The following is a 27426-nucleotide window of genomic DNA, read 5'->3' as shown; positions in this document are numbered from 1 at the left end:
AATGCCCTCCATAAAGCCTACCAGTCGGACCAAAGCGTCCTGAAGCACTAGAGTGGCTATGAAACCCTCTGGGACCTAGCTGGGCCCACTGGAGCTGCTAGAGCTGGAACCTCCTCGTCATAGTCAGTACGAGGCTCCACCTCTGGGACTGCTACTCGGGGCTGAGCTCTGCCTCGGCCTCGGCCTCTGGCACGGCCTCGCCCTCTGCCCCTGATAGGAGCTGGGGGCTCGGGCTGCTCACCATCTGCGAAAGAACAGAGTAGGAGGACGATCAATACTTAAGAATCAGAATCGCACGACACAAATGAACAAAGTGAAGTTTTCCTAACTCAGTAGCCTCTACGGGATAAATACAGACGTCTCCGTACCGATCCCTCAGACTCTACCGAGTTGTCCGTGAGTTGTGAGACCTAAGTAACCTAGTGCTTTGATACCAACTTATCACGACCCGGATTTCCCACCATCGGGTATCGTGATGGCGCCTACTATCGGAGCTAGGCAAGCCAAATATATAAAACATTTTTCTTGCTTTCTTCCAAACAATATAATAAACGAGACAAAATTTAAATGGAAGACTTTAAATCTAAAGCAACTGAGAACCAAAAGTGCGGAAGTTTGAACCAAAATGCTACCCAGAGTCTGGTGTCACTAGCTCATGGACTACTACAGAATACTACAATCAATGTCTGAAAGGAAAATACATCATGTTTGTCTGATACAAGATAAACAAACGAAAAACATGGAAAGGGACTTCGGCCTGCGAACGCCAGCTAGGCTACCTCGAGAGTCCCTGGACTGAAGATAGCTCCCAGAAGTCCTACTGCTGCGGTCCGTAAGCTGCTCCCTGATCTGTGCACAAAAATGCACAGAGTGTAGCATCAACACAACCGACCCCATGTGCTGGTAAGTGCCTGGCCTAACCCCGGCGAAGTAATGACGAGGCTAGATAGTACCTACCACAATTAACCTATACAGATATATATACAACAAGTGCAAGAAAACAATAATAAGATAATACAAAGTAAAACTGGGAGGGGACATGCTATCGGGGAGTAACAGATAAAAATGAAATATCGAAAATAAACAGAAGAACTCCGGTTTCCATGATATATATATAGTGGACGGCGTGCCACACGATCCCATAATATCATATATAAGTGGACGACGTGCCACACGATCCCATAATATAGTATATAAGTGGACGACGTGCCACACGATCCCTTTTAACAATATATAGGTGGACGGCGTGCCACACGATCCCTATTTCCATATACCACGTGGTAGGTGTACCACCCGTTCCCATTTCATCTTCATCACAGTGCACAATATGTCACCGGCAGCGAAGGCCAATAACCAAGTGGACGGCGTGCCACACGATCCCAATTCGTATCATATATAAGTGAACGGCGTGCCACACGATCCCATAATATCATATATAAGTGTACGGCGTGCCACACGATCCCATAATATCATATATAAGTGGACGGCGTGCCACACGATCCCATAATATAGTTCATAATATCTGACTTCATATAGTAGACCCCTTCAGGGGGGAATAACAACTCAATACCTTTAACCCGGCAAGGGTACAACTAACAGCCCAAAATATCCCGATGAGGGAGAATATATATATATCAGTCTACACATCCCGGCAAGGGAGTAATCACAACACATTCTCTTTTTAAATCCATTCTTCCTCAACTAACACATTCATGTTCGAGCTAACGCTCCAAAAGTACACCAATCACAATTTTACCTCAACCGTTCACATTATATGAAACTTATCAAATAAACAAGGAGGTTGTGTCACGTTATTCGAATTAAAAGCAATTAAGACTCACAGTCATGCTAGACTCTGGTGCATAGATAACCGTCACCATGCCTATACACCGTACTCCACATTAGCAAGTAGCAAATAACATCCTAATCCTATTCCCTCAAGCCAAAGTTAGAACAAACACTTACCTCGAATGCTCCAAACTCAACTCACGCTTCTAGTATAGCTTTACCTCTTGATTCCACCACCAATCCGCTCGAATCTAGTCATAAGTTACTTAATCACATTAATAATTACTAAATGAATCACTCCTCATGCATGAAAAATAAATTTTACAAGGTTTTTTCCAAAATGGTCAAAAACACCCCCGGACCCACGTGGTCGAAACTCGAGGTTCGCACCAAAACCCGGTTACCCATTCTCCCACGAGTCCAAATATATGATTTGTTTTGAAATCGGACCCCAAATTGAGGTCCAACTTCTCAATTTGTAGAAAACCTAGGTTCTACCCAAAACACCCAATTTCACCCCTGAAAATCTTTGATTTGAAGTTGAAATTATGTTAAAAGATGTTAAGGAATAAAGAAATTAAGTTAGAAATCACTTACCAATCGTTTTGGAGAAGAAAAGTTGTTTGGAAAATCGCCTCTTAGGTTTTGGGTTTTTGAAAAGTGAAAAATGACTGAGATTTTCCGAACTTGTATACCTTTCTGAGGACCTGGCGCGGACCGCACAAAAATGTGTTGCGGCCGCGCTGAGTGGGAGAAAATTGGGGTTTTTCTGAACCCTTCCAGCGCGGACCGCACTGTTTTGGTGCGTGGCCGAGTTGGTTAACCTGAAACCCTAGCCCTCAGACTCAGCCACGCGGACCGCAAAGAAAGGCATCGCTGCCGCGCGGCTCCAGCGCGGACTGCACGGAAATGACCGCGGCCGCGCTGGTGTCTGCAACACCTGAACCTGCATTTTCTTAAGTCCAAGACCTCCCGGGCCCCATTCAAAACTCACCCGAGCCCTCGGGGCTCCAAACCAAACATGCACACAACCTTAAAAACATCTTACGGACTTACTCGTGCGATCAAATCGCCAAAATAACATCATATACATAGGATCAAGCCTCAAACACATGATTTTCTTTCTTCAACTTTCATAACTCAAATTCTCCATTTTTAGTCCGAAACACGTCATATGACGTCCGTTTTTAGCCAAACTTTACAGATAGTGCTTAACACATATTTAAGACTTGTACCGGGCGTCGGAACCAAAATACGAGCCCGATACCTATATTTTCTAACTCCTTTTCATTTCAAATTTTCATATCAAATTTCAGAAAAATTATTTCTTTCAAAAATTCATTTCTCGGGTTTGGGACCTCAGAATTTGATTTCGGGCACACGCCCAAGTCCCATATTTTTCTACGGACCCTTCGGGACCGTCGAATCACAGGTCCGGGTCCATTTACCCAAAATGTTGACCGAAGTCAACATTATGCATATTAATACTAAAATTCATCAAATGTTTCACAAAATTCACATATTCTAACAAAAAAAAACTTTCCGGCTACGCGCCCGAACTGCGCATGCAAATCGAGGCGACTAAAAGCGAGGTTTTCAAGGCCTCGGGAGCACGGAACAAGGAAGAATTACGGTGATGACCCCTTGGGTCGTCACATTCCGGTTGGCCCGATTCAAGGGCTTGAAAACTTTCTCGGGATCTGATAGTGCTTCAAACACTTCACCAGTTCTCGATGAGTTTCTAGGCATGCACCTGTACTACCAAGTTAACAGATGTTAAATTTCAATGTATGGATTGAAAATAAAGAAAACTGACTACACTAAGAATTTTTGTATTTCTTTCAACTGTAATTGATAACACCGTTAATTCTCCAGCAACGGCGCCAAAATTTGATCTCGCCCAACTATGTCTTACAAAAAGGACAAGCGGTCGTTGCAAATATAATCCGAGTATTTATCCCAGAGTCGAATCCCTCAGGGAATTAACCTACCACTTACTTTTGTCAGACTCACTGAATTCTCCGTAATCAACTTCCAAGATATTTTGAATAACACTTGGTGATAATTCTACTAACCATAACTGAATAAAATTAAGTAAACTAAAAGCTAACTATGACTGAGTTGTAAACAAATAAGAGAAGGATCTAAGGTTGTGATTTCCCTTATTGATGGAATCCATTCTTGTATGTTTCACATAGATTTGCCTAATCGTCTCTATCGATCATGAGCACTCTTACTACCGTAAATTTCTCCCGAGTAATTACGACAATTTACTAGACGCACTCTCCCGAGTTATGCTAGCTGGCTTTTATTATAGCTCACTTAGATCGCACCCAAGGTTTCGTTATCCCTAATCCCACCTTTAAATCCTCGGTTATTGATTCCTCATATAATTTGGGAGTGGTGTTGTTCAACAATTACCTAAATATGCACTCTCCCTCGAGTAATACATATTAAACAGGCACAACTAATTGAGGATCCTATCAATTAACTACAACAAGAACGTAGTTGAACAAATAGAGATTAAACTGGGCAAACTATATTAACACAACAAGAAGTTTATCCCTCAACAGGTTCCATCAAAACCCCAGATCAACTAATTAGCTACTCATAGCAAAGCAAGATAAAAAACATAGAATTATTCATAATTCACAATTAATGATAACAAGAAGAAGATTGAAAAACTCTAATGATGTCTTGATCTTCTCACACTGGTTCTTGCCTCCAATTCAGTCTAAAAACAAGCTTAACCTTTGCTTGGGCGAGTTTGTTGAGTTTATATAGGGTGAGGATGAGTTTCCCACGATTTACACTTAAGTCCCTAAATTTCTGGGCAATTACAAAGTCGATCGTGGCCGCGGCAAAACGTGGTGCGACCGCGGTGAAATGCATCAGTTCTGCCTCACTCGTTTGGCCTACCGCGTTCCAGCCGTGATCGACCGCGATCGCGGTAGCCTATTGTCTAGTCATCCTTTGCCTTTTTCTTGCTTATTTTCATTTGGGTTCTTCTTGAATGGCCTTATATCCACATTATTGACTCCAAAACACTCCATAGTCTCTTCCTAACTTGGATTAGTTCCTGCAAAGCAAAAGAACACTAATTAGAGTATTTTGTTATCATTTTGCATTTAAAACAACAATAAAGTGTGGTTCATTTAGAGTGTAAATAGCGTCTATATAGCCTACTATCAGGAATCGACTTAACTGGGCAACTAAAATTACTGATACTTGTTTAGTAATTCTCAAAATATTATTGTTAAACCTCTTGTTTTGTTATGCACTCAGAAATTGGGGACGTGATACAAGCCTTGTAATCCCCTTTTTATTGAAAATAATACTAATATATCTCATCTTAAGTAAATGCCAAATTATTGAATAATCAGATTTTTGATGAGTAAAAAACATGATCCTCATCCATTTTCGAAGAAATGAGTAAACCGTGAGTTAATAAGTAATGTATATAACTGGGTCGTATAGGAAGATTACTGTATTTTAAGGCGGAGGAAAAATATGGAAAGAGAAGAGGAGAAAAAAAAAAGGAAAAGGGTGTAACTAAATCCCTTAATTGAAGGCATTAATAATGGATTGAGAGCCTTTTAAGGTGGAATGTATATATTTTATAAATAAAACTTGTTTAGGTAGGGTAATTTACTAAACTTGAATATTTAAAGTAATAAAGTTTCCAATATTGTATAGGAATAAAAAAATCTCTTTTTTAAGACGTATCTATTGGTTAGATTCTTGCCTATTTGAAAGGGTGAGTGTACCAGTTCAAAAAAAGAAAGGGTGAGTGTAGTAATATTAAAAAAAGAAAAATTGAGTAGCGAATGGGAAATGTGGCAGATGAGAATCGCGGGATGGCCAAAAAAAATTGGGAGTAAATATATGGAAGTATTTGTTATATTATCCATGGTTTAGATATATTTTTAATCAATGAAATCTAAATCATTAACATTTGTCATGGATCGAACTTGAAAAAATGGAGATAATTGGAGATGAAGAGGGGTTGTATCCGTAACAGCCACTAACAGTCTCACTGCTTTTACTTTTTTCTTTCTTTTCACTGTTCACGGATCCTACTTCATCCAAAAAGGTGAAAAAGGTAGGACAGAAAAACATTGGGTTATTTCTAATTCTCAAAGCTTCGAATTTTTACAAGCACTCACTAATTATTTGAAAATCAAAAGAACAAATCCAAAATATTTCAACTACTATTATCTTTCCAAACTTGTAATTTAGATAAACACTGTCTGATAAGTTAGATGAAATGATCAGTTGAATTAGTATTTACGAGCTAATTTTAAAAAATTACCTTATAAGTACAATGATTATATGGGTAATTAATCTGTTTTATGACTTTTGAACAGTATAGTTGTTGGCATTTATTCGGAGTAGGCCCATATTAATTTTGTTCTTAATAAAGAGTAAAGGGAACCATGGATGCTTCGTGATTTGACAACGACTACACCACGTTAAATTATTTGATGTAGAAAAACCAAGAAAAAGGCAATTTACAAAGCAAATGATGAACAATCAGCATAAATAGACAAAGTTTAGAAATTTATAGGACCAGACATGCAGATATTTTGTATCTAAACAAACAAAACAAATGAAAATTAAAATATCTCAAGTTTTGAAATTATATGTAGCTAACGTTATGGGAAACTTTGTCGTCAAAAAGAGGTTTTATCCTCATCAAGTGGACAAATTACTTTTGGTGGTCTTGAACAATGATAATTATTTTCATAAATTTTATAAAGGTTATACGTACCCTACCACATAATATATGCCGTTTCAATTTTCGTTACTCTCTTTTCTGTTTTTCTTACCCCAATTTTTGTACGTTAAAATTAAAAATAAGAAAAACTTTTGAGATTGTGTTTGAAAAATAAGACAACACTCGAAGTGTTATCTTCTATTCGACGAATCGAACTTAAAGTTCCATAAAATCAACCTTCTTACCTCAAAAATAATATTTTAAAATTCTATATAATACCATCAAGCGTGATGAATGAATGAGATTCATCGACCATTAATCAAAGATTTCGGGTTCGACCTCTAAAACTAAAAAGATTCCTAATAAAAAATATTTTTTCTATTAACTAATGTTACACCGGGCGCATCTAAATTAATGGATAAGACATGATATAAAGGGTTACTTACTGTTAAAATCTATTTTACATTTTTTTTGGGTAACAAAAGTCTATTTTACTTGTATATGCACCATCACATGAAGCGTGTAGGGATCTCTAAGCCAATATAATAGGGTAGGCTTAGCTGAGTCTACATCATTTTGGGGTTCAATATACTTGTAGTAATTAACCGTATCGATAGACAGCTTGGTCAAATTTGATACTATCACAAATCACAAATAGAGTAATCGTACGTGATCCAATTAATAACTTGTTCAAAAACGGTTGAGCTTGAGTTAAGTTAACTACACTATGTATGATGGAATCATTATCTGTAAAATGACGTAAATAAAATAGATCACTAGCTTACTTGAATGAAGCCGTAATCCGATGAGGATAATCGGTTTACATGATATATGGAGATGTTTAATTTGCATCTCTTCTTGATAGAAGATTACAAAGGAGAGAAAGGAGAGGAAAGAGAGAAAAAAGCCCTCTTCTTCGGGGAATTCATCCTCTATATATAGTTCTGTGACCATGACCATCTTCTCCCGTCCGTCTGCCCTTACGCTGTGGCTTTTTTATCATTACTTAAGTATTGTCTTTGGACTCACTGCACATTGTGGATACTTAGAGCGAAGTAGATCGTGACGGTCCTCGCTACCCCACCCCTTGGGCGGGGTTCTAACTAGGTCGGCTACTGTGGTCAGATTTTGACATATACAGTTAGTCCCTCCGTCCGTCGGGGTCGTTATTGGTGGGTCCGGCGGGCGGACTATGATTTTGAACACTTCGGAAAAATCTGACTGTTCGTGCCTTGGACGTAGTCTAGGGATCGAGGCGATGGGACGACACTACAACGGTGCCCTTGGAAACGTCGCAATCGTTCGGAATCGAAGCGTTTGTTCGATTTGAAACGTCGTTCATGGCTACTGTCATTATGACACCACGTTTCCTGGTGATGCCCTTATCAGTTTCGATTGGCGACTCTTGGGTTTCCCGCTTGGGGAATTTATGTCCCTATAAATATAGGAAAGACACTATTCGATTGGTACACTTTCTAGCTTTTGTTGAGAGAACATAGTAGATCTTCCTCTTCTCAAATACTTTCAGATTTTCGATCTTCCTCGGTTAGCCGGAAATTTTTGCCCCCATCTATTTTTTTCTTAAGCCCTTTGTTCCAGTAAATCGATACACATGGTTGGTAGTTCTTCCCGCTCTGATAATCCTGCCGCAATTCCGGCGTCGGAAAGTGATATCTCTGCTCCCGGAGGAGTGGAAGTGATAGAGGAAGAGGGGGTTCCGACGACGGTCAAGATACTGCCTCATCCTGGAAAGCCGTGGAATGATTTCCACAGTCCAGCCAGAGAAGAGCCGGAACCCGCTTTCTCTGTTATGATTGAGGCAGATATTGCAGAGATAAGGGCAAAATGAGGGATTTCTCGCCATGTTGAAATGTTTTCGGCGGTGGGTGACGCTATCATACATTTCGATCGCTCGGTATATTGTGCGTTTTACGCATACCCTTTCATCATCGGGTATACGCTTCCTCTTCCCCCTTTGGTAGTAGATTTCTGCCGTTTCTACAAGGTGTGTCCGGTTCAACTTTCGTTGTACTTGTACAAATTGTTCCTCATGCTGCTCAAGTTCGTGGAGCTTGCTGGTTGGTAGATCACTTTGAGACACATGCTCAATATCTTCATCCTTCAACTCATTCGAGGCACGATGATCCACATGCGCCATCGAGGGACGAAGAGCTTGGTGGTAAAGATGGACGACAGGGCCAACCGTCGCTTTTACGAGAATTATTTTTATGTGCGGACTGAGAACCTTGTGGCGGATCTTGCATGATTCCCTAAGAGATAGAACTTTGCATGTAAGTTTTTATATTTTCGGTCGGAATGATGGTCGACCGCTTCTCTTTAGGCGGTATTGAACTGTTTTTACTTTTGCAGCTTAGAGACTGCCCCCTACGCCTGTCGACGACATCCTCGATTGGGTGAACTCCATTCTTCCTAATACGGCAGGAGTTTGCATATGGTCGTCCTTCTACGAGAACTACGGGCGTAAGCCCCTTACCGGTAATTAGTTTTACCATACTCTCTGCTTTCCGTTTTGCAATTTGGCTTTATTGTTTATATGGCGTTCTATCTCTAGCAGGTAGAGTACGAAGGGCAAGGGCTCCTCCACTTACATTTCGTCAGTCGGCGTCCTCTACTCGGCCCGTTCCGAGGCCTGCTGCCCGACCTAAGGCAAGGGCTGCTCAAGTTGAGTCTGTGGCCGTGGCCGTGTACGCGGAAATTGTTCCTCAATCTGGGGCCCCGGCTTCTGCAATCTGCCCAATGAGGGAGCCTTCCCGTGCTCAGGATGACGTGGGGTCATCAAAGAGACGATGGGTAGAGTTTGAGACGGCTCCATCAACCATGATATGTTTAGAGGACAATATCCCTCGAATTCAGTTAGAGACAAGGAATAATGGTAGCCAGTCTGCAGAGGTGGAGCCGGTCGCCGCGATCACTCCGTCGACAAAGATTCCGACCGTTACAAATGACCAATAGACTACTACGATGAAGAGTCGGAGTCCCGAGGCCGCTGTTGTTACTTTGTGTGGGCCTTCATCTTCTAGACTGGGTCGTGCCCCTTCTTCGACTGTAGAGAGGGGAAAAGGCATTGTGGACATGTGATCGATGACTATGAATCTGAGGTTGATCTTGATCCTGATGATGTCGGGATGTTTAAAGAGGGCCTTAACCGTTCGGTGGTTCATGCAGGAGGCCCGTCCCGTATACTTGAAATCTTATCGTATATCAACCTCTTGGGGATACGGAGGACCTGGCGCCGCAATTTGACCTTTTGTGTTCTGTCGCCGAGAGCGAGGCTCTCCGGGGCGTTCGTGATATTGATTTGATGCATGAAGTGGCCGCTATGGGTTTGAGGGTAAGTTTCCATTTTCTTTTATGTTCTTTTCATTTTTGGCGACCAGGCCTTAACCCATCTTTTCGTTTCTTAGACGTACATGGTTGAGATTGAGAGTGCTCATAGGGCCGATACTCGGGCCAAGATTTTCCTGACGATGTTGGAGAAATATCGGTGCTACTGCAACAAGTGTTGTGAGATGCACGATCGGCTAAAGGCAAACGCTAGTGATCGATATCTTGGCGAGGAACTGGAGAAGAGGGATCAGGAATTTATACAGGCTATTCGTAGGAGAAGCGTGCTCGAGGAGCAACTTCGTGCAAAGGATGAAGAACTTAAGTTGGGAAAATGGGTTGTCGTAGAGTGCGAGCATCTTCAGGAAAAGGTGCGATCGATGCAGTCCGAGATGGATCAGAATGCCATCAGGGTCGAGGCGATGAGTGAGGAATGGGTGGGAAAGTTGGCTGAACTGGAGAGAAAGGTTTCCGGGTTGGAGAATATTGAGAGTGCTTGGGCGTCGGCTTCAGCGAGGGTGGCGGCTTTAAAGGACCCTATCCGCATTTTTCAATCCGAGTAGGAATCTGAGAGGGCGACGACGATGCTTAGGGAGGTAAGGCTTGAACATCGTATTGGTGACATCGACCGGGAAGCGTCGACTTTGGGGGACCCGGTCGCTACTCTTGAAGCCGAGAAGGCGCAATTGCTGGCCCAAGTTGAATCTGCCTCCGCCGTTGTTCCCCATCATCTGCATGAGCTCTGGTACATGCCGAAGCCTAGCGGGACATATATAAGAGTTTGTGGGAAGCGGGCAATGTTTCTGAGGCTACATATGAAGAAGTATGTGCAAAGGCACGAGAGGCTCGTGTTAACTGCAGATATGATCCTGCGATGCCGGGGGTCGATGAGGATGTTGGTGATGAAGAGATACTTCCTGGAGACGATGGTGAGGAAGACAGTGGTGATGACGATGGTTGTCTTTGTGTTACTTTCTCTCTTTCTTTTTCTTTGGACATGCCCGGCTTTTATCCATATGTAATTGGTGACTATTTGCGCAACTACATTGAATAAAAATAAGTTTTCATCGGTGTATGTCTTTTGCGCTTCCCTTCCTTTTCCTTTGCATAATTTTGGCGTGAATTTTTGGATCTTCTTATGGTCTATTCCTGATTTTCAAGGAGTTTAATCTCAGCCGGACTGAGTTAGACTCCGTCGTGTGACTGAATGGAGTCGTTGAACTACCCATATGGGCAAGGTTGACAGGTGACTATTTGCTTTGAGCGGACCCGCTCTTAAGTTGAAACGGGATTTCATAACATACTCATTATTTCAGACGAAGCCAGTCATAACAAGAGTCATCCAGGTCAGAACGAACTAACATTGGCGATGGCCCTTGGCCTTAAGAGTGTTATTTCGATCTTTTGTCGAAATGTTAACCCGTCATTGTGCGATTGAGGTCGAACTCTTCTCTTTGGCGAAGGCCCTTGGACTTAAGGGTGTTATTTCGAACTTTCGTCGAAATATTAATCCGTCGTTGTTCGATCGAGGTCAAACTCTTCTCTCTAGCGAAGGCCCTTGGCCTTATGGGGGTTATTTCAAACTTTCGTCGAAATATTAACCCGTCATTGTTCGATCGAGGTCGAACTCTTCTCTTTGGCGAAGGCCATTGGCCTTAAGGTGTTATTTCGAACTTTCGTCGAAATATTAACCCGTCGTTGTTCGATCGAGATCGAACTCTTCTCTTTGGAGAAGGCCCTTGGCCTTAAGGGTGTTATTTCAAACTTTAGTCGAAATATTAACTCGTCGTTATTCGATCGAGGTCGAATTCTTCTCTTTGGCGAAGGCCCTTACCCATAAAGTTGTTATTTTGAACTTTCATCGAAGTATTAAATCATCGTTGTTCAATCGAAGTCGAACTCTTCTCTTTGGCGAAGGCCCTTGGCCTTAAGGGTGTTATTTCAAACTTTCGTCGAAGTATTAACCCGTCATTATTCGATCGAGGTCAAACTCTTCTCTTTGGCGAAGGCCCTTGGCCTTAAGGGTGTTATTTCGAACTTTCATCAAAATATTAACCCGTCGTTGTTCGATCTAGGTCGAACTCTTCTCTTTGGCGAAGGACCTTGCCCATAAGGTTGTTATTTTGAACTTTCATCTAAGTATTAAATCATCGTTGTTCAATCAAAGTCGAACTCTTCTCTTTGGCGAAGGCCCTTGGCCTTAAGGGTGTTATTTCAAACTTTCGTCGAAGTATTAACCCGTCATTATTCGATCGAGGTCAAACTCTTCTCTTTGGCGAAGGCCCTTGGCCTTAAGGGTGTTATTTCGAACTTTCATCAAAATATTACCCGTCGTTATTCGATCGAGGTCGCACACTTCTATTTGGCGAAGGCCCTTGGCCTTAAGGGTGTTATTTCAAACTTTCGTCGAAATATTAACCCGTCGTTGTTCGATCGAGGTCGAACTCTTCTCTTTGGCGAAGGTCCTTGGCCTTAAGGGTGTTATTTCAAACTTTTGTCGAAATATTAACCCGTCGTTGTTCGATCGAGGTCGAACTCTTCTCTTTGGCGAAGGCCTGTTGAAGTATTTACCCATCGTGTTCGATCGAGGTCGAACTCTTCTCTTTAGCGAAGGCCCTTGGCCTTAAGGGTGCTATTTTGAACTTTCGTCGAAGTATTAATATGTCGTTGTTCGATCGAGGTCGAACTCTTCTCTTTGGCGAAGTCCCTTGGCCTTAAGGGTGTTATTTAGAACTTTCGTCAAAATATTAACCAGTCGTTATTCGATCGAGGTCGAACTCTTCTCTTTGGCGAAGGCCCTTGGCCTTAAGGGTGTTATTTCGAACTTTTGTCGAAGTACTAACCCGTCGTTGTTCGATCGAGGTCGAATTCTTCTCTTTGGCAAAGGCTCTTGGTCTTAAGAGTATTATTTCGAACTTTCGTCGAAGTATTAACCCGTCGTTTTTCGATCGACGTTGAACTCTTCTCTTTGGCGAAGGCCCTTGGCCTTAAGGGTGTTATTTCAAACTTTCGTCGAAATATTAACCCGTCCTTGTTCGATCGAGGTCTAACTCTTCTCTTTGGCGAAGGCCCTTGCCTTATGGGTGTTATTTTGAACTTTCATCAAAATATTAACATGTCGTTGTTCGATCGAGGTCGAACTCTTCTCTTTGGCGAAGGCCCTTGGCCTTAAGGGTGTTATTTCAAACTTTTGTCGAAATATTAACCCTTCAATGTTCGATCGAGGTCGAACTCTTCTCTTTAGCGAAGGCCCTTGGACTTAAGGGTGTTATTTCGAACTTTTCTCAAAATATTAACCTGTCGTTGTTCGATCGAGGTCGAACTTTTCTATTTGCATAAGGCCCTTGGCCTTAAGGGTGTTATTTCGAACTTTTTTCGTAATATTAACCCATCGTTGTTCGATCAAGGTCGAACTCTTCTCTTTGGCGAAGGCCCTTAGCCATAAGGGTATTGTTTCGTACTTTCGTCGAAGTATTAACCCGTCGTTGTTCGATCGAGGTCGAGCTCTTCTCCTTGGAAAAGGCCTTTGGCCTTAAGGGTGTTATTTCGAACTTTCATTAAACTATTAACCCGTCATTGTTCGATCAAGGTCGAACTCTTCTTTTTGGCGAAGGCCCTTGGCCATAAGGGTGTTGTTTCGAACTTTCGTCGAAGTATTAACCCGTCGTTGTTCGATCGAGGACGAGCTCTTCTCTTTGGCAAAGGCCTTTGGCCTTAAGGGTGTTATTTCGAACTTTCGTCGAAGTATTAACCCGTCGTTGTTCCATCAAGGTCGAACTCTTCTTTTTGGCGAAGGCCCTTGAACTTAAGGGTGTTAATTCGAACATTCGTCAAAGTATTAACCCATCGTTGTTCGATCGAGGTCGAACTCTTCTCTTTGGCGAAGGCCCTTGGCCTTAAGGGTGTTATTTCGAACTTTCGTCGAAATATTAACACGTTGTTGTTCCAATTTTTTGGAGAGTCGGGTACCCTATGGGGGAGTCCCAGTTTTGCTCAACCTCTGCTCTTTCTGATTGAGTCCCAGTTTGCTTGATTTTTCCTTGCATCAGAGAGTGTAATGTCGTAGAGTATGAAGCGTTGTTGTTTTGCTCACGTTCGTTTCGTGCATACATTGGTGTTTCCCTGTCTAATCTTTTTGCTTTCCGGTCTGGAAATCTCATTGGTATGTGGGACGATAAATTATACTTTGACCTTGGGGATGTGTCCCTCATCGACTCGGTCCCTAAGTCCCCGGGAAAAACCTGTTGGGATAACTCCTAGGGGAGAGGGAGAGAGTGAAGCTTAGGGTCGTCATTTTCTAGGAGCTGGATTGTCAGGTGGGAGATATTTCGGTTGTTTTATAGCAGTTTCCCATTCTCTAGTTGAGATGTTTATTTGCTCGCTCGCCTGCGCGGCGCTTGTGTTCCTGATTGAGCAAACTACAGAAGGTGAACCAAAATGATATTTTCCTTACCCCGATCCGATGAGTCGGTGAATGGTGGTGGATTTATAGTGTTGCTCGTTTTGCCTGGCATTTCAATGGTTGATGGGGCGATGGTTTCAAAATTCGATAGTCGTATTCAGCTCTTTTTCTCGTTCTATTTTGTGCTTTTTCCCTGCATGGGTTGGGCTTGCCTTAGTTGGTTCATGACCGCCCGATGTACGGGGCTTAGGGCTTGCCTTAGTTGGTTGTAGTTTCTGCTTGCATATAGCATCATGATCTAGATTAGCACGTGAGGTTTACTTACCACTCTTTTGGATGGGTGAACATGTTTTCGGTTTTTGATCTGGAAGAGACTAGGAAATTTCACTAAGAAATCCCCATAGACGGCGCCAAATTGTTTGACCAAAAGATGTCAAAAACTTTTTGATTAAAACAACTAATATTAATGATGAGGTTAAAATTAGTCAAACATAATAAACTCCAAATCTATAAATGAATTAGAAAATGATGAGTGAGATAAAATAGGGGCGATCAATCTTTATTGATGTTTTTCATTTCTTCTCTTATAATCCGATGAGGATAATCGGTTTACATGATATATGGAGATGTTTCATTTGCATCTCTTCTTGATAGAAGATTACATAGGAGAGGAAAGAGAGAGAAAAAAGCCCATCTTCTTCGGGGAATTCATCACCTATATATAATTCTGTGACTATGACCACCTTCTCTCGTCTGTTTGCCCTTACGATGTGGCCTTTTTATCATACTTAAGTATTGTCTTTGGACCCATTGCACATTGTGGATACTTAGACCGAAGTAGGTCGTGATGGTCCTCGCTACCCCGCCCCTTGGGCGGCGTTCTAACTAGGTAGGCTGCTGTGGTCAGATTTTGACCTATACAGAGGCGGAGAGGTGCAAGGTGTTCATTTGATTCCCCTTCATCGAAAGTTATAATACTATGTAAATCGGACAAAAATAAATTTTGTTACTTATTTATGAGAGTCGGCTCAAAGGCTTGGCAACTAAGTCATATGCTTTAGGCCCCAATGTAATACCTCACATTTAACAAAGGGGTAGTTAAGTAATTGGTAAAAAAAAAGAAGAAAGAAAGAATGGAACAAAAATGGTCGAAGCCCACCAGAAACAATCTGGCAACATTCAAAAGGGTTTAGGGGAATGAAGCCAAAAGCTTCAAGAAAAAGAAAACAAACAGTAGCAGCCGTCAATCAAAGTTTCAAAAGAACGAAAAGAATAGAGTTCCTGAATAAGGCTTCCAAGACAAAGCAATTGAAGAAGGAGAATTTTACCTCATAATTGCTACCCGTGAAAGCACTCTTCGACTTAAAGGTCAAATTTTCCCCTACCTTTGATTCTACTTGGGTTTCTAGCGATTTCTTTTTATTTTGATCACGTTGTTTATGAGATTAAATTGGATACTGAAAGTTTAATACTGACAAGAAATATTATAAGCAACAATATTAGTCAAGTTCCTTCTATTTCACATGGTTAATGAGACTGAAGGGTATAGTGAATAGGCAATACGAATGCGCTTTAATTAGAAGATAATGAACTGGTTTGAGTTAATTGTAGCATGAGTAGATATAAATTTTTATAGGCTGAGTTAAACAGTGATATTTGCAACTCAAAAGTAGTTTGATTCAACTTATATAGATATGAGAATACCCGTGAATAATTAGAATCTTTATTCTGAAATAGGCTAAGTAGCAAACAAGGCAAACCGTATCAAATTTATATTTTTAATGATTTAAGTATGTAGTCAAAATGCTTACTTAACCTGTTGTGCTTCTGTAAAACCATCAAGAGAATATATATGTAAACTATTAATTTTTATTCTTTGCAAATTTTCAATATATTTAGAAAAGAAATTGAAACAAAAGGTTTGAGATTTGAAAAAGCAATTTTGTGATAGATTATGAAGAAGTAGAATTACTCATAGCTTGGGTAAAATAAGAATAATAATTTGACAAATTGAGAGTCAAATATATAACCCCAAGGATTGGATATTCTAAATTAATTATAAATTAGTCTAAACATGAAAATTAACACCAAAGCTATATGATGTGATTATAGATTGATCTAATGAAGCCATACATATTGCTCGAAGTGACGAGTTTAATATTTCGACACGAGTTCTGTGAGTAGTAATCTTGCCGCAATTTGTGTTTTCATAACCTGCATGTTTTAGACATTATTTTGAAAATAAAATGTGTTACCGAATATTTGAAATTGCATGCGGGACAAGTCTTTTACTTGATATGGTACTGAATAGTTTACTTGAGATGTTTACTGTTATTTAATATGTTCTCACTGTTACTAGACATGTTTTACTGTTACTAGAGACATGATTACCGTCAACGAAATTGGATTACATGATTTGATAAAAATTGAAATGCCCTGTACTATTTTGAAAATGCTTCCATGTGAAGATTTATTGTTTACAAAGAAAAGTATGAATGGGAGGAGACTTTGAAGGATCCCGTAGCTAACGGCGGGTTCGTTAGACCTGGTGCACCTTGTATTTACTGATTACCGAGTACAGATAGAGCCCTCGCTAGTGAGAAGGTAGAACTAGCATATAGTTACAGTTTTCCATCGAGAAGGGGCATACAGTTATATTTGACTCCTTTTACGAAGGGTCCACACATTGATACAGATTACATGATCCTTTTCTGGAAACCTCCCAAATATAAAGATTTGCTATGATACAATTTTTACTGAGTTTATTACTGAATTATTAAATTGATTTTGTTACAGGAAACACATGATGAGATTGATTATTATTACCGTTTTTTAAAAGGGCATTTTCTTTTGTGATTATTATCCAAACATGTTTTTTGACTTGTCCTCTAGTAAAAATGATTGTGGTTAAGTATTATTACTCACTAAGCTAGCGACTCACTCCTCGCTATTGTTTTTACAGAGACAACAGTAGACGCATGCAAGGATTCCGTTAATTAGAGTACACGAGTTGACAATTCCTGGTGAGCCCCGCATTTATTCGCGTGGGCAAAGATTGTTATTTATTTGTTATAGTCTCTTTCTTGAAACTCTTAGAGTCGCTCCATAATCATTTTTATGAGTGCCATAAATATTCTTTTATTGAAATAGACTTATGATTCTTATTAGACTTTCCTATCATATACTTGGAGATGAAGTTAATCGTGAACGAGGATTATTACTTGTTTGGTCGATATAGGTTGGTTGTATTGTTGATTTCTAAGACAGGTTTATTTTTGGATAGTCCTAAAATAAGGAAAACTCCGATTTTCTATAAATTATCTATGAGACTTACTTGGGAGCACTTGCTCCTAAGCGCCGGTAATGATCATAAATTGGGTCGTGACACCCAATTACGAGGAGCCCTAATTTTAAAAGAAATAAGTTATGTGTTAATTTTTCCTTAAAAAGGTTTAAGCATTTTATAGTAAAAACTTATCATTGTGAAGTTGATGTGACTATTGAGGAATGGAAAATGTTCTTGGATAAAGTAAACATATTTTTATAATTTTCGTAAACTTGATGTAACCTTTATTTTGTATTTTTTACATTCTGACAATTAAAATCTATAAGTATTATTTTAAAATAATAAGATTGCCAAATAATGAGAATTTGAAGGGAAAAAATATATTGTATTATTCTTTGATGAACCTTAAAACATAATAGTCTCTCTAACATTAATGGCTTAAACTTATATTTTGAGTTAGTGATAAGGAAAATGGTACAAATATAAAATAAAATTCTAATTAATATACTTAATTACTTAAAAAGATTTGATTATTTTTCAATTGCCTAACAGTTGCCTCAACGGAAAAAAAAAATATATAAGATCAACAACGTTTCAAGAGTGATTAAATTGGTTAACTATATTATCAATTGAAAAATAATTACTTAAAAAATTGATTATAAAAGATTTAAGCGTTTAATTGGAGTTACGTTTTAGGCCCCAATTATGTTGAGTTACCCTATTACTTATATAAGTTATTAAACCTCCTTGGCATATAGATTTTTTTTTATAATCTCCGTATTTGAATTCCTGACTCCAATAATGAATATGATATTGGATACCAGATGAAAAAGAAAAAAAGTTATGTTGCTCTTTGTATCTCATTACTCAACTCACTAACTTTGAGAGAGTACTTTAGCATGTTACATAAAATTATGTTAATTTTAATAACTTTAGTCCAAGTATTTAGAAGCTAATTGATTTCGTTATCTTCTAAATAGTACTATTCACGCAAAAGGGAGTAGTAATACTAGTCTGCCGACACTCTCACATGCCGACACGTTCACAACACTGTCTCCACGTCTGATTCAATACCAAATTATCCAATTTTTTCACTAACTCTCCCCCTTCTATTTCTTCTTTCTTTCTTTCTTCATTCATTCATTCCTTGCTTTTTTAGCTAAAAAGTTATAAAGGAACAGAGAGAATCTCCAGATATTATACAACTAGTTTCCATTTTCCTTTTTGGATTCCTTCTATTTATATATATAAATAATAAATACATTCGTTTAACAATATGGCAGAAGCAACTCCAGTACCTCAAGAACCAGCTGTTGATAATTCTCCAGCTGCTGCCATGGCTACCAAAGCTGATGATTCTAAAGCTCTCGCTACTGTTCCTCCTCCAAGTAAATTCACTCAATTCTCTCTTCTTCTCTACTGTCTCTGGGTTTTTTCCCCCCTTCATTTGGATGTTCATTATTCAGTTATTAGTACTATTTGTATTAATAGTTAGCGGAGTATATGACTTTCTTGTGTTCTTTTTAATGAAAATTCAGAGGATGGATTCTTCCTTCTTTTTTTCTTTTTTCTGTTTTTAAAGTTAGGTTCGTTATTCAAAATTGTTGCTATCTGTACTTGTAACAGATAATAAGATTTTTATGACTTTTTTGTGTTTTTTTTTTAAATGAAAATTCATCCGTTTGAAATATCAATGACCATATTTAGTTTTTGAGCATCTGATATGTTCTTTTTTCCTCTTCTTCTGATGAAAATATCTGTAAATATGTGAAGTTATTTTTGATGGACGCTGTTTAAATTCATTGTAATCATGCTGATATTATCCTTGCCAAACCATCAGAATCCTCTTGTTATATTTCTCATATTTAACAAATTTGTTTTTTGGGGGTTTATAACTGGAGAGTTGAAATTATAAAGATCAGATACGAATTTTAATAAGAATTTGATGTTTCCCTTAGCCATCTTTGATGGTTAAATTTTGTGGCCTAAACCTCTATACTCTCCCTATATTTTTCTTTAACTTGAAGTGCATGTTTAATTTTTATATTCTAGCGTTTTTTTACGCTATCAGATCACTTTAACACATAATTAGATGTGAATTGTAATCATCCATATATAGTTAGAGGAACTCGTAACATGGAAAATAAGACAAGTTATCTAGTTAGAATACATAATGGTATAGAATATTTTTAACTATCAAGGTATATAAGTCAAATCCCACCAAAGAATAGGGGAGATTCTCAATTCATTTTCCAGTTAGGCACTGCTTTGGTTCTAGTTTGGGGCTGATGGATTTTATTTTCATGACTATATATCTTGTTGGACTTGGTCATGTCTGATTCTCATGGCTTTATATGCCAACAAATTTTGAATTAATTGGAAATACTTGTTCCTTGTATTATTATTTTTCTAAGATCATGATTATAACGTAGGTCCACTCTAATAAATAAATAAATACATTTATGATTAGATGCCCAACTTAGTGGATTGCCACTCTGGAAATCATTGGTAGATACCAATTGTAGTGGAGGGCAATTCCTTAAGGGGTCGTTTGGTAGCGTAGACTAAATTGGGATTATAATCCCTGGACTAAATTATCCCTCATGGGAGGTGGGATAAAATAATCCCAAGTTTGATGGGATAAAGTGGGATAAGATGGGATATCCTAGATTAAGTCTGGGGTATAAATTTAATCCCAGATCTTATCCCTCCTTATCCCTCATACCAAAAGACCCCTAAGCTTTCTTTAGGAAGTCTAGCCGACAGGATTTTTAGCTAAAGGGTAATGAAAAGATGTATATGTGTAGTCATTTACTCACTTAAACACCAATTGATGTATTTTTCACTTTACTATCAAAATACATGGCTATGTAAAATCTTTAAGAATTGATTAATCTGATAGTGTAATGTAACCTGTCGACAAAAAATTATTATGCCACAGTTTTATAGCTTGTAAGCTATCTTATTTGTCAAGTTACCAATCCCGCTTTATATGAACTATAACCTGTAATTATCTTTTAAATAACCTGATAGATTAAAAACATCCTTTACATTGTTGTTGAACTCATGCTGAAATTTGTGAGGCATTTCAGAAGGAGTGTTCTTATGGACAACATAGCACAAACAGATCATTGGTGTTAACTTGGCTGATCGCATACTTGAAGTTCTGTAATATTTAGTAACTACTTTCTGATTGAAAGGTTCGATAGAAAGCAAGGTTTTGAGCTGCTTGTGTCATGAGGGAAATATTCTGTCTGATGATGTATTCTTGTTTTTCTGATTTCGCAGAGACCGATTCATCAACAAAGAAGAGTTCAAAGGGATCCCTCGATAGAGGTATATATAAGGCCTTGATCTAATACCAGTTCTTGTTTTTAAGTTCTCAATGAAACGACTTTTTAGTCTTATTTCTAGTCTGGCTTAGGCAACTTCAGTTTGAACCTTGCAACGTATATGTGATAAAATACAGCAAAAAGATGGTTCTATCAGAATCAGTCACATCTCATGAATTAACAAGTTGTCTATACTTTTCTTTTTTTCCCAGACATTGCTCTCGCGCACCTTGAAACAGAGAAAAGAAATTCTTATATCAAGGCATGGGAAGAAAGTGAAAAAAGCAAGGTGGAAAACAGGTAAGATTTTTAACTTTCTATGTTATTTAGTCATCACAGGGTTGATCTTCTTTTGTTTTTATTTGAGCACAAGAACATTATACATACCAAAACTTTATTCCCTGAGTCAATTCAATTGCCTAAGTCATTCTTCACCTTGTCTTGCGATGGATAGGGCTCAAAAGAAGTTCTCTGCAGTTGGGACATGGGAGAACACCAAGAAAGCAAATCTTGAAGCTAAACTGAAGAAACTTGAGGTAATTCAAAATCTAGTATACATGCTTCTTCAACACTTCTGAATATGGCATACTTGAAAACATGATGCGTTCGGGGAAAATGCCTCATTTCAAACCGCTTTGGCACATTGTTTCATTAAGCATTCCACATTCTGGCTACAAATGAGGTTGTAATCCAAAGGCTTTTTATTTCCTTTACATTCGAGAAACCTTACAGGTAGTTAAAGCGATAACTTAAGACTTTAAAAAGTGGGTTTTTATCGCCCATTGCTGACCAAAATATGGGCAATGCATAGGATGTGACAATTCATGTGGTTGAGTTGTTAGGTATCATTGAGGATTCATCGCATAGAGCGGTTTCGTCCCACAAGTTGATAATCTTGTGGAATTTTTGCAGGAACAACTAAAGGAAAAGAAAGCAGAATATGCAGAGAAGATTAAAAATAGAGTAGCCGCAGTTCACAAGGAGGCTGACGAAAAGAGAGCTATGGTTGAAGCCAGAAAGGGAGAAGAACTTCTTAAAGCAGATGAGATGGCTGCCAAGTATCGTGCCACCGGACAAGCCCCTAAGAAGTTGCTTGGATGCCTTGGATGTTAAAGCTGTGAAATGTTTCTTTCTCCTTTGTAAATTTTCATGCTTGTTGCTCTTTATTGGGTGTTTCAAACATGTCAAGTTTCCTATTTGTGTAAGAAAAGCACTCATGAAAGTTTTTAAGCGTCATGATAATGATAATTCCACTTCAGATGTTTCTATTAATACTTCATACTGCATATGAGATTATGTATGAAAAATTTGGGAGTTCCAATGAGTGGATATGTTTTCAAGAATCTCTGCAATGAGATAAAAAACGCTCTGCTGTCATGGGCGGCTTTCCAGCCGTGCCCCATGACCCCTTGGGCGCGCCCCGTGGCGTCCTAGCAAGCCTTCCAACGCCTAGCGCCACGGACGGCCCCGTGGTCTTGGCCGCGCCAAGTGACAAGCGCGCATGTGCCTCTGTCGCCCCACCGACATCCCTTGCCAGCGCCCAACCGCAGGCAGATGCCAACAGCGCCGCGCGCGCAGACCCTGATGCCAAAGACTATGCTGCTGACAACGGACCTGTTTTCTGCCTTATAGCAAACTAAGTCTTTTTCATTGTAAATATAGAGTAGTTTTATTCCATGTACTTCCATTATGTTTCTCTAGCTTAATCAAGTCTAGTCTTGTAGCTTTGGATTATTTTTTTTAAGCATTATTAGGGGGGATCAAGCAATCAAACTTTCTAGCAAGCAAACAATTCTCTGTACTGGTGTCTCTCCCCCTCGACACCGCGTTGCCTTTCTGTAATAGCTTTCATTAATGCAATCAAGCTTTCTTTCATTCTCAATTCTCATTCATGTTCTCTCAATTGCTCTTGACATTGGTTTTCCCGTACGGCACTGACAATCTAGTCTAGCGTACGGAGGGAACCTCAGTTGGCGGACAGCAACTGCACTGACATCAGTTGCTTAGCCTTACGTCGCCCTTCCAAGGAATCTCAGGAAGGCGCCGCGTAACAGAGATTATGTATGAAAAATTTGGGAGTTCCAATGAGTGGATATGTTTTCAAGAATCTCTGCAATGAGATAAAAAACGCTCTGCTGAGGCTCGAATAGAAGAGGGGGTACTTGAGCAGAGGGCCGTTTCAGACCAGTGAAGATTGAAATTGAGGAAAACAGCATAAAGTAAAAAGTCTTTAATATGAACCATGACTTGTAAAAACAAAAACATAGATATGATTCTGGACATTCCAGCAAAAAATAACATGCATTATAGCACTATTGCTATTACACTAATATATAGAGGTAAAATACATGTCTTTTCCCCAGTTGGAGCTAAGATTGTCCTATGGCTATGACAGTAATATATAGTAGACTTAGAATATGTGGTTTTTCCACAGCTGGAGATACTAAAACAACCAGCAGAAAATTCTTCAGAATCCATATTTCTGAGCCACTGATATCAGAGGAAGCAGACTGCATGTTCTGCTTTAGGGCAGATCAATGAGCTTTCACTCAAAAAAGGATACATGCTACATGAATCACTGTGGCCTAGAAAGCTCAAGTCATTGTTACTAGGGAAATCCAAAAGAAGTTGCAATGCTGATTCAGATGAATCCTCCAACGCGTTGCAGCTAGAGGTCTCTGAACCTTGCAAGATTTCTTCAGTATGTGGTTGGCCATTCTTCCACTCTGTATATTCATTTAGGTTACTCCCTGTAACTGGGGAACCATCAACAACACCGAGCTCAACCTCAGTCGTAATGCCTGAAGCTGATCCGTATTTTGTACACGAAGATGCTTGAGAAGCTGGACTTTGAGAATCAGTCTTTTCTCGGTTCTTAAATTTCCTAAAAGTCTCTCCTATCTCTGAGTTCCACATGCGCAGAAAATGGTCAGTATCAGACCTTTCTACAGACGATGGAACCAAGAGTTGGGACTCTCTGGAAAGACGAGCCTCAGCTTCGAGTCTAGCACTTTCCCATTGTGCCATGTGACGAGCTGAAGTTGATGTAGGCGGTCTTCTCAGCAGTCCATTAGATGCAGAGGATGGTTCATGAGTGTCAGGATCAATGCCCATTGAAAGCAGGTGCTTTTTCAGGTGAGTATTCCACAGATTCTTTATCTCATTGTCTGTTCTTCCAGGTAGTTGTGAAGCAATTGCAGCCCATCTACATGAACTCAGTAATGATTATTCGTAGTTATTGAAGTATAAATGATGCTAATAGGTATTCTCAATTAGGTAATGGAGTGATAAACACAGGACATTAAGTATGCCACTACAAAAGCCAAAACAAGATCATGCAAAAGAACACTAACCTGTTTCCAAGAATACCATGTAACTGAATGACAAGTTTCTGTTCATCGAGGCTAAAAGGACCTCGTTTGATGTCTGGCCTCAGATAATTTGTCCATCTAAGACGACAACTTTTCCCACATCGAAGAAGACCTGTCATTTAAAATTGCAGAATAGATCTTCATCAACAAGCCATGAGTAACACAATTCTTCACTTCTATTCCAGCAAGAGAATTCTAACTTTCCTACCAAAAGTGAAAAGTAGTCCAACAAAAATCAGGTAAAAACAAACAGATTATATATGAGTTTATGATATTGATACCATGGACCAATGTTTCCCTCAGATTCCCTCTATGTTGAGCATCCTAGTATTTACAATATCATTCAACTACCAAAATCAATGTCAAGTCATAACACAAAATGTATGGTGAAATCTTCTTTTTGAATGTTTGTCTCCTATATTTCCTTGTGAAAAAGCTAGTTTATCTACCAGCAAGCTGATTCTCCCCTATAATATGTTTGACAAAGTATATCCAAGTTTTGTACTAAGTTGTATGTGATAACTCAGCTATATAAGCAGATGGCAAGCTGATCCCAACATTTGATTAAATGGAATGGTAAAGGAGGAGATGGAAGATGAGTATTCTCAGGTGCCTCGACTGCATAGAGAAGGCAACATCTTAGGTAAAACATAGTCCCTCCAACTTTACATAACTGTTTTCATGTATTCCTGTAATGCTTGTCTCTTGTAGTCCAGAAAATAGATTGCATTACTCATCCTGTAAGCTCTCCCAATAATAGCATAAGCCATTAACATGACACCAACAGACCAAGCTGGTTAGTATAACTAAGGAACTATGATGTCAGCGAGAAGCAGTGAACCAGCACATTAGTACCAAAATAGCCCGTGGACTTGCTCATTTTGACATTAAGAGGAACCGTGTTGAGGCCAAAACTCTTTTTTGATATAGGAGAAATCCCATGTGAGCTTCTTGCTTAACATCAGTTGTGCAGTTCGAAACTCTAAAGGGACCAAACTTTGACCACGCCAGAGTTCAAACTTGTGACGTGTGCCTAACTTACACATCAACATATTGCGTCCTAATCACTAATTCAAAGCCCTTGGGGCATGTGTTGAGCACACATATTAGTATATTTCAATAAATCATTGAAGAGCTAGTTAAGGTGTATGTGGACAAATGGGAAAGAGAAACAAAAAAGAAAGGCTTAATTTTATCAGCACAAACTCATGAACTTGAGACATCCAAATGATAACTGCAACAAGAGAATAGCAAAGAGGTCCTAAACAGGGGACAATTCCCAACAAACATTACAAGTTGACGAAAAAGAGAGTATTTTAACTAGAATGAATACCCTAAAACCCCTCTAAACTATCACGTTTTTATAGTTACATATTTAAACTATTCAGTGCCCCCAAAACACCCCCTTAACTATATCCCCCTATATATTAAAAACCCTTCGTCTATTTTTTAATGAAATATGTAAGGTAACTCGCCAAAAGGCGCGTGGAAGATGAAATTATACATAAAAATGACCCCAATTGGCCATGTCTAATGGTTAATAACTATTACCCTGTTTAAAAAATTTAATTTTTTTATTTTCTTTATTTCTAGCCTTCTTCATTTTTTTTAATCTTTCTTCTTATGAGTTTCATCTTTAAAAAAATTCTTCTCTTGTACAAAAGGCCAAATCTTGTATTAAACTAAAATTACCAGGGAAATCGAAGGTTAATGGGAAAAATCTAATGTTTAATCGAAGTTTAGTGGCAAAAATCACGATTGAGACATGATGTAACCATTATGGAGATGGAAGAGGATTGTTTTTTAACAAATGACCATGTGTTTATCCCTTCACCCCGCTTTCTTTGTTTTTTAACCCACAAACATTTACCTATTTAATTATTTTTTATTATTAGCTAAAAGTCTTAATTAAATTGATATTTAGATTAGGCGGACTAAATAGAAGGGTATCACACACACCATTAAAAAATTGAAGAGAGGTTTGTGAGAGACAAAAACGTGATAGTTTAGGTGGGCTTGAGGTTATTCACTCATTATGCATGACTAGAAGTCAAAGTAGAGCAGCACTAAGGATTGGGAAAACGGTAAAAAGGCTCAGTGAAAAAAAATTGAAAAAATTCACCATTTCCTTATTGGTATTACATGAAAATTGGAAGAACTTTAATGCTCATGAAAGAGTAAAAAGCTAATAGTAACACAGATTTCACTTTTCTCTCTTGTTCCATTCCTCACCTCTCTCCATTTCCATTGTTTCTTACCACATGAAATGTATGAAATCATTGTTGAGTTCACCAAGCCATTGAAAATACAAATTTCAGGCAAGAGGTACAACTAGACTATTTTGATTAAAATACAAGAAAACACATCCTCTGCTACTCATTCTTTGGTAGTGCATCACAGAATGAGGTCACAGGCAGAGGCGGAGCCACATACACCCAAGTTGTTTCAACCGACACCCCTTCGTCGGAAAGTTATAGTGTAGCTGAGTAACTTTGTTTAAAAATATGTATATATACTCTATATTAACAAACGTTGACTTCTGGTGAGTTCATTTCTTTATATTTTAACTCCCCTTAGCGAAAATGGCGGCTCCGTCGCAGGAGAAAATGACTAAGATAACATGGAACTTGAGTCTTAAAAGTGAGTTATGTACAAAAGGGTTTTAGAATAGAGCTAAAACAGAAAGAAAAGAGTGGTGAAAAAACCTGCAAGTTTTGGAAGAGAACGCCAGCTACCATGACCATTTTTCTTGATAAATTCAATGAGCTTTTCATCTTCTTCAGGGGTCCATGGTCCTTTCTTCATACCATTCTTATCACAACATGGTATTCTCCCCATTCCTCCCTCTCTCACACACTCACACAAAGATATAAAAAAAAAAAGTCAAGTCTTTAACTTTAAACAAGAAAGAATGAGTCTTTCTAGGAAGAGTGAATAGTAAACAGAAGAAAATTGACCTATCAAATGGAGTAGGCTCAGTACGAGTTGTGTGTAGAGTGTAGTACACACCAGCAACTCCAAAGCCGGCTACACATTAAATGCCATGATATGATGCGCTTTGAGAAATACTACTGTTTCTAGCTTTGCATAAATTTATTCTTCATAAAAAGAATAGGAGCAAAAAAAAATTGAATGATTGACGTAATAGAATAATAAAGTTGCATTAAATGCATGCCTTTTTCAAA

General features: G+C 38.9%; 2 protein-coding genes across 3 annotated transcripts; one reads left to right on the top strand and one right to left on the bottom strand.

The window, feature by feature from the left end:
• The first annotated feature begins 18573 nt into the window (after positions 1 to 18573).
• On the top strand, positions 18574 to 22142 carry LOC104240861 (remorin-like). The gene is made up of 5 exons (XM_009795754.2): positions 18574 to 18926; positions 20827 to 20874; positions 21083 to 21170; positions 21325 to 21406; positions 21783 to 22142. Exons 1-5 carry the CDS (start codon positions 18815 to 18817, stop codon positions 21981 to 21983), a joined length of 531 nt encoding a protein of 176 aa, XP_009794056.1. The 5' UTR covers positions 18574 to 18814; the 3' UTR covers positions 21984 to 22142.
• A 943-nt stretch (positions 22143 to 23085) lies between these two features.
• On the bottom strand, positions 23086 to 27169 carry LOC104240860 (transcription factor MYB17-like). Of its 2 annotated transcripts, none has more exons than XM_009795753.2 (3): positions 26947 to 27169; positions 24224 to 24353; positions 23086 to 24075 (listed from the first exon to the last, which is right to left on the bottom strand). In XM_009795753.2, exons 1-3 carry the CDS (start codon positions 27077 to 27079, stop codon positions 23367 to 23369), a joined length of 972 nt encoding a protein of 323 aa, XP_009794055.1. In that variant the 5' UTR covers positions 27080 to 27169; the 3' UTR covers positions 23086 to 23366. The 2 variants fall into 2 exon arrangements, with proteins under 2 accessions (XP_009794055.1, XP_070026334.1); XM_070170233.1 differs by having other exon boundaries at positions 23141 to 24075; positions 24224 to 24445; positions 26947 to 27072.
• Between the last annotated feature and the right edge of the window lie 257 nt (positions 27170 to 27426).

The sequence above is a fragment of the Nicotiana sylvestris genome, chromosome 1 (assembly GCF_000393655.2).
Source record: "Nicotiana sylvestris chromosome 1, ASM39365v2, whole genome shotgun sequence".
Lineage (NCBI taxonomy): Eukaryota > Viridiplantae > Streptophyta > Magnoliopsida > Solanales > Solanaceae > Nicotiana > Nicotiana sylvestris.
The sequence above is the reverse complement of the archived record's forward strand: the minus strand, read 5'-3'. Positions and strand labels throughout refer to the sequence as shown.

Coding starts and splice junctions, on each gene's coding strand:
- LOC104240861 (XM_009795754.2), top strand. CDS start 18,815: ATGGCAGAAGCAACTCCAGTACCTCAAGAACCAGCTGTTGATAATTCT. Junction 20,875..21,082: donor AAAGGGATCCCTCGATAGAG/GTATATATAAGG, acceptor TTTTTTTCCCAG/ACATTGCTCTCGCGCACCTT. Junction 21,407..21,782: donor CTAAACTGAAGAAACTTGAG/GTAATTCAAAAT, acceptor GAATTTTTGCAG/GAACAACTAAAGGAAAAGAA.
- LOC104240860 (XM_009795753.2), bottom strand. CDS start 27,079: ATGGGGAGAATACCATGTTGTGATAAGAATGGTATGAAGAAAGGACCA. Junction 24,354..26,946: donor TTCTCTTCCAAAACTTGCAG/GTTTTTTCACCA, acceptor TTTAAATGACAG/GTCTTCTTCGATGTGGGAAA. Junction 24,076..24,223: donor CATGGTATTCTTGGAAACAG/GTTAGTGTTCTT, acceptor GAGTTCATGTAG/ATGGGCTGCAATTGCTTCAC.